General features: G+C 61.6%; 1 protein-coding gene across 1 annotated transcript in view; it reads left to right on the top strand.

The window, feature by feature from the left end:
• Nucleotides 1–5,583: 5,583 nt before the first annotated feature.
• Nucleotides 5,584–7,161, top strand: part of SLC35E2B (solute carrier family 35 member E2B) — an 8,766-nt gene continuing 7,188 nt past the window's right edge. The window contains exons 1-3 of the mRNA XM_007448935.1: nucleotides 5,584–5,988; nucleotides 6,075–6,210; nucleotides 6,416–6,543. Of these exons, the coding sequence (XP_007448997.1) occupies nucleotides 5,667–5,988; nucleotides 6,075–6,210; nucleotides 6,416–6,543 (586 nt within the window). The 5' untranslated portion in view covers nucleotides 5,584–5,666. The remainder of the gene's footprint in view (nucleotides 5,989–6,074; nucleotides 6,211–6,415; nucleotides 6,544–7,161) is intronic.

Here is a 7,161-nt window from a genome sequence, read left to right as displayed (position 1 = left end):
CCCGGGGGGGGGGGGGGCAGCGGCCTGCACAGGCGTCCTGCGGCCATCCCTCCTTCCCCGCAGCGCACACCCTTGTCTGCCCCACCTCAAGCTCTCACCCAGACTCCGCGAGGCCGCCCCGGGCCCAGCGCCTGCCTGGGGTGTCGTCTGGAGCCTGCGCGTGTTCTCTGCACTGCTGGCAGTTACTGGCCGGCTTCCTGTCCTTCGCTCTTCAGTGGGATGACGTTGTTCACCTGAGTGGTGGTTTGGTTCGGGTAGTTCTGTCTGTATTGCACGTTAGAGATTTTTGGTTTTAGAGATGTTATTGACTTGACCATTTTGGGTTCCAGAGGGTGTGAATGTTGAAAAGGTGCGGGGCGTTGGCAGGATCTGCGCGTTGTGGATGCTGTAATGGTCTGCAGCCCCTGGCCTGGTGTTCAGCCTCTGCCATCCATCCTCCTCTCCTTGGCTTTCGACGCCTGCATTTTCTCACCGTCAGATCTGCACCTGTGGCAGGGAAACTGCAGCGATGCCGGGTTCAGCGCCTCAGGTCAGGGAGACGTGGTGTCTCTGTCTCGTTCCTGGTGGCTCCCACTTTGGTGGCTCCGTGGAGGGGCATCCGCTCGTTTCTCCGGGGGGTAAAGTTGTGGTTGACCCTGGTCACCAGTTAACACCTCGCAGGGAAATAGTCAGAGGACACCGTAGTTTCATTCAGCAGTGAGACGTTTCCTCTCTAGACTTGCCATGTTTTCATCCCGCTGATTTATTCCTGACAGTTTCTTCGTCTGTTTGTCTGCACGACTGCATCCTGTCCATCTGCCCCTTCTGGAGCAGCCAGGAGGCTGCTCCTTCCCCACTGGCAGCCTGCTGGCCAGGTGGTCTCTGATCTTTGATCCTCACCTGTCCTCAGGCTGAGTCGTGGAAGCTTTTCTCCAGGGCACCTTGCCTCTCCTTCTGGTGGCTGGGCCGTGGATGGGGCTGCTTTGGCCCTTGTGGGCTGTGTCCAGAAGCAGGACCCCAGGTCACCTTGGTGGCTGCATCCTTGATGCCCGCCACCTCGAGCTCCCCGTGTGTTCTGGGGGTCTTCGGAGCCTCCACGTCAAGTCCTGTCCTGAGTCGGATCTTCTTGGGAGCCCGGGGCCCCTGGCGAGATTTCCACTTCTGCCACCCTAGTCTTGATCCCCAGGGACCCTGTTCTGGTGACTTTCAAAGCAGCACGTCCTGCTTGCTGGTGGGCACTCGGCTCCCCCTGCCCCGTCTCCTGCCTTGGCTCAGCTCCCAGGGCACTGAAGGGTGACCAGAAGCTTGGGGCTGCTCAGCTGCTTTCTCTGTCAAGGCCTCTCCTTGGGGCCCTGATTTCTGTCCTCAAGGTCTATCCCGTGCCTGTTGAATTCCCCAGAGAAGGGTCTTCTGGCATCCGGCCTGGAGGGCCACCCGCCCTGGTCTCTGCTTTCCCTGCCACCTCGGCCTCCATCACAGCCCAGGGGCCTCATTCACTGCCTGGTCTCCGCCGCTTCTCTGTGGTGGCCCCTCCCTATTCCAGCCCCCCAGCCCCACCCCCGGAGCCGCTGGTGGAGCCCTCCAGGCCTCAGACCCCCATCGCCTGACAAAGCAAAAGCAAGCAAACAACTAGGAACCCTGGCATGACTTGGTGAGTCTTGTCGAGAAGGAACAAGATAGGACCGTCCATTCCGAAGTTGATTTCGTTTGTTTGTTTGTTTGTTTGTTTGAGGGCTGGGCCACGCGGCTTGCGGGATCTTAGTTCCCCGACCAGGGATTGAACCCCGAGCCACTGCGCTGAGAGCGCAGAGTCCCAACCAGTGGACTGCCAGGGAAGTCCCGTGATTTCATTTCTTAAGACATTCAAAGCCCTTGTTCTGACTCCAGAGGCATTTGGACTCCTTCCGGAAACTACACACACGGAGGTTGCCGACCCCTCCTGCTGCACGTGAAAGTGGGGGGGGGTCTGCCTGTCCCTTGCCTGTCGCGTCCTCGGTCACCAGGCTGGGTGGGCTGCTTGTGGGCTGTTGATGGTCAGGAAGAGGTCACGCGCTGGAGGGAGCCTGAGCATCCGTCCTGGGCTCCCTGGGCCCTGCTCTGGACGCAGTGGACAGCAGTGCTGGTCTGTGATGGAGTACCTGCTGCCTTCCAGTCCGGAACCTGCGGCAGGACACAGAAAGCTCCTGGCGCCACCTGAGACCAGGTCATCAAGGGCAGACGGTCCGGGAGGCTCTGGTCTGAACAGGCATCTGTCTCCCCAGGTGCTGCCTGGCTCTTTTTCATGTATAAATCCTCAGCTTTTGGAACAGCCTAGAAAACAGCGCGATGCCCGCCATGCTTGTCCGCTTGCGTCCCCGTCCTTGCGGCCCAACCCAGGCCCACCCACCCCCAGCTTGAGTTCCCAGTTCTTTGCTCTTAAGAGCACTTTTTGTGCTTTTATTTCTAATAACATGTCGTGTCTGGACACACTTAAGTGCTGCTGGTGGCGCTGTGTCGTGTGTCTCCTTCCGCGACTTGGCCTCAGCACTTCTGACGGCTCTAAGGTTTGCCTGTCGCCCATCGCCCGTGTGCGGCTTCCCTCTGCCCGCTGGGGGCGTCCATCCCCACTCGCTGCCGTCTGCGTCCCTGTCGACAGGCACGTAGGTTCTGTTTGGCTTTTGTTTTGCTGCTGGCAAAAAAGTGCCGCGTTGACCCCATCTGACGGACGCTCTGTCCCCATGCCACCCCGGCCACGGGCTCTGCTGACTCTTTCTTACGTTCCCTATCACTTGCGGTGACTCCTGAATGGTCCCATCCCCACCGTTTCGGTCTGAATCTGTTTGCATCTGTGCTGCCACCTGCTTTCAGCCTGGGACAGTCGGGAGGCGCTGGAGCCTCGTGTGCTGGTTGGGTGGGGGTGTGTGTGTGGTGGATTCTGCTCTTCAGAGGCCGCCAACACCCTCCACCCTCGGGGCAGAAGGGGCAGAACCTCCAGGGTGGGTGAGGGTACAAGCCCAGCACGATGACCTCGGGGGTCATGGGTGCCCCGTGGGCGCAGACCCAGCAGAAACACAAGGAACGACCCGCACAGGACGGACGTGGCGGACGGTCCGGGGCCCGGTGTGGTCAGCAGTGGGGATGAGTCCCTGGTGGCTTGTTCATCCAGTGATGTGCCGCACTGTCACCAGGTGAGCGGCAGCTGCGCGGACCCGGCTTTGTTTCAAAGCAGCTTCTTGTTGAGGAAGGAGAGCGGGCGCCCCAGGGCCTCGGGGCTCAGCAGCGGAGCTCTGGCGTCGGGCCAGAGCTCCTTGAGCTGCAGAGAAGGAGGCGGAGGCCCGGCTGGCGGTGCTGCCTGGGAAGCTGTGAGTTTCCCAGACTGAAACCGAGTGGAGAGAGTCGGGGGGAAGCGCCTGCACCTTGTCTCCAGCCTCTTTTTGTGATGAGAGAGAGGAAAGGCTATGGGACCCTCCCCGGGGGCTTCTGGAGCATCACCTCACAAACAGGTTTGGTTTTGGAGCCTCAGCGGTGGCGTCGGGGCTTGTGAGACAAACACCGGGTCAGGGTCCCTGAAGAGAGGGGCCTGGCGCCGTGGGTGGTCCTGACGGGGGCTCCCTTGAGAGGCAGAGCCCCCACGGCCAGTGGGAGCTGTGCCCTGGGGGGGCCCAGCTGCAGGGCTGGGCATCCAGACGGGGTCAGCCAGGGGCCCGGGGGTGGGGCGCCATCTTTCTGCTCTCGGGGACCCAGAGCCACACACGGGCTTTGTTCCTGTGTTTTCCATCCACCCGCAGCTGGGCCCCTGTTCCCAGCTGGGGGGCAGCACGGGCTCCCCACACCCCCGCTGGGCCACAGCCGGTCCAGCCCACGGAGGTGCAGCTCCCGGCAGGGTGTGGCCCGGAGAGGACGGCGGGACCAGGCTGGGAAGAGGAAGGAGGACGGGGCGTTAGCGGAGATCTGGCCCCGTCAGCGCCCGGAGGGCTCGAAGGGCTCGTGTGTATCGCGGGGGTAGTGGGGGCCCACGGGAGAGCCACGTGCATCTGTCGTGGTCTGGGGTGCGTTTGGGGAGCTGCCCTGGTGTCCCGAGGGTCGGGGTGCATGTCAGGCCTGGGTGCCCACCAGGACCTGGTGCTGCTGAGCTTGTGGGGTGACCGAGAGCACTGGGTGGACACAGGGAGCTGAGGGAGCTGCTCAGCCAGGAGCCTGGCTTCAGGTGGGGTCAGGTAGTCACGAGTCTGTCTGGGTCACACATGCCTGGAGGTTAGGTTAAAGCACGACGGGCGCCCCCCGTATGTCAGCATCGGAGGGACGAGCACATAGGCAGCCGGCTTGGCTGCCTAGAGGTGGGGGCAGGGGGCTGGGAACTGCGGTTTGGTGTCACTGGGGAGGAGTGGCCAGGGCTCCTGAGCTGGGCAGGTGGTCATCACTGGGATGCTGCTTAAAGCCAGAACTGGGACTTCCCCGGCGTTCCAGTGGTTAGGACTCAGCGCTTTCACCACCAAGGGCACGCGTTCAATCCCTGGTCGGGGAACTAAGATCCCACAAGCTGCGCGGCGTGGCCAAAAAAATAAATTAAAAAAAAAAGAAGTGCCAGAACTTGAAGCACTCACCCACCAGCAAACGGGAGAGACCGGGTCGGACTTTGCCTGTGATCTTAGGGAGTGAGGGGTCTCTCTTGAGAAGTCGTGGCCATAGGCCTGAGCGCCAAGCGGGTGTGGGTCTGTTGAGCGAGGATCACCCTCTCCTGGGCACCTGCAGAGGCAGTGCCCATGCCCGCTCCAAGGCCTGCCCGCCCTCAAGCCCAGGAGGAGGTCCCCTGGCCCAGGATCTGTGCATGAGAACAGCCCCCTCAAGCCAGCGGGCCGCTGACCCACTAAGAGGTTGAGGGTCGTACGGTCAGGGCTTGGGTGGTGAACTGTTGGACCGTGAAAGAAACGATGCAAAGAAGGAATCGAAAGTTGAGAGAAACAGGCCAGTTTGAAACGGTAACAAATAGAACGCGAAGAACGCAGGGGTTGGAACTCAAAACCCGATGGAGGGACAGAAACTGAGTCTCTGACGGGGCGGGTCAACCCTTCCATAAAGGTCAACTCAGAACACTGGTTGAAATATTAAGAAGTCGGGTGAGGGCGTGGGAGAGCCAGCCTGGTGGGAAGAGCTTTGGGCGAGGGGGCCCCTTCCTCAGCGGCTCTGGTTGGTCCCAGGGTGGGTGGGAAGGTGCAGAGCACTTGTGACAGCTTCCGGGGTGAGGGCGGAGACCCCAGGCCTCAGCCAGGCTTCGGGAGGGCAGCCTGGAGGATGAGCTCGAGGCTGGGCCGGCCGCTTGGGGGGTGCGGGTTGCTCTGGGGGTGGGGCGGGGCTGGAAGAGGCAGGGGTTGGCAGGTACTGGAGAAGGAGTTCGGGCGGGATTGGCTGGAGGGTCAGGTGTGTGGAGAGGGAACGGAGGCCGGTAAAGGCTTTGGTCTCAGAAACTTATTGGAAGACAAGCCCGAGCCGTTGGGGCGCCCGCTCCTTTGGGGCTGGAAACAAAGCCAGGACCCCGAGTTTGCGTCTTGAAGTTACTCTGAGTGGGTGATTAAACTCGGCAGGACCTTAGCCGCTCACGCAACGCTGTCCTTTCCTTCCCACTCCAGCCCGCGCCCCGCCCAGTGCCACCCGCATGGCCGCTGCCTCCGTCCCCGCGTCCCTGCCCTGTGCTGCCCGCCGCCCCTGAGATGTCGGCATCCGCTAAGCCCGCGGCCCTGGCAGAGCTGGCTCCGGGCCCCGGTGAGAAGCCAGGGGGACAGCCGCTCCTGGCCTGGGGCCCCGTGTTTGGCCACCGGAGTGAGAAGATCGCATTTGGCCAGAGCGAAGGGGGCCCCGACGAGCAGGTGCTCGCGGTCACCGTCACCGAGACGACCGTCATCGCGGCGGACCTGGGCGTGTGGGGTGCCCGCGCCCTCATCTGCCTCACGCTCTGGTTCTTCTTCAGCTTCTGCACCCTGTGTCTCAACAAGTACATCCTGTCCCTGCTGGAAGGGGAGCCCAGCATGCTAGGTACCCCGCCGGGCGCTGGCGGTGGGATGGAGCTCCCGGCGGGGTGGAGCCCCTCTGCTCAGCTGGCGCCCCGTCTCCTCCTCCAGGGGCCGTGCAGATGCTGTCAACCACGCTCATCGGCTGTGTTAAAATATTTGTTCCCTGCTGTTTGTATCAGCACAAAACCCGGCTTTCTTACCCTCCCAACTTCATCATGACCATGTTGTTCGTGGGTCTCATGAGGTAAGCAGCTAACGTTTCTGGTTGAGGGACTGAGTTTTTTACACGTAAAACACTTCCCCCTGGCTGACTGTTACCATCAGGTGATCCTGGGAGGGAGGGGGCCGGGGGGGCGGGGCAGACGTGCGCACCCTCTGGGCTCCTACCAGGTCTGCCCCATGGCTGCAGATGCACCAACTCATCCCTGTGATGCTGTTGACTGTCTTAGGTTTGCAACAGTGGTTTTGGGTCTGGTCAGCCTGAAAAATGTGGCGGTGTCCTTCGCTGAGACGGTGAAGAGCTCGGCCCCCATCTTCACTGTGATCCTGTCCCGGACCGTCCTGGGGGAGCACACCGGTGAGCAGCCTCCAACGCCCGGGCGTGCCAGCTCCTCCGGGGGCCACTCCCACCTACGTCACCCTGGGGCTCAGCTCCCTCCACTTCCCTCCTGGTCGTTTCTTAGCCTCAGAGGCCAGGGATGGTAGGAGCTGGGTGAAGGAGTGACAGGCAGGTAACCTCGGTGCCATTTCTGTCCCAGGAATCCACCAGGCACCCCGGCCCCTCCTCCGCACCCCCTCCTGCCCTCCACTGTGGCTCCCCAAAGCTCAGCAGAGGGGACTTGTTACAAATTTCCAACCTGGGCTGCGGGCACACACTGCCAGCTGCACACAGGTCCCTGACTTTCCCGCCAACCATTTAGAGAGTGTGGTTCCGTGAAGACAAGCAGAGTGCAGACTCGTGGACATGACACGTCGTATTTGACCCCGGGGGTGGGGGGCGCTCACAGAGGGAGACCACGTGTTTGCTCCAACTGGTAAAATGACGAAAAGGTAAAACAAGGCGGCACCTGCCTCAGGGAGAGAGGAGGGTGGGGACAGACAGGGCGCAGCTGGGCTTCTTGCAGACGTGCCCTTGTAGCCGCACAAACGCTTAGGTGATGGTAAAACAGCATCAAATCAAAGTGTAAAAGCGATT

Source organism: Lipotes vexillifer, unplaced genomic scaffold, assembly GCF_000442215.2.
Source record: "Lipotes vexillifer unplaced genomic scaffold, Lipotes_vexillifer_v1.1 scaffold835, whole genome shotgun sequence".
NCBI classification, from domain to species: Eukaryota; Metazoa; Chordata; class Mammalia; order Artiodactyla; family Lipotidae; genus Lipotes; species Lipotes vexillifer.
Note: the sequence above shows the minus strand (reverse complement) of the source record. Positions and strands in the feature narration are given on the sequence as shown.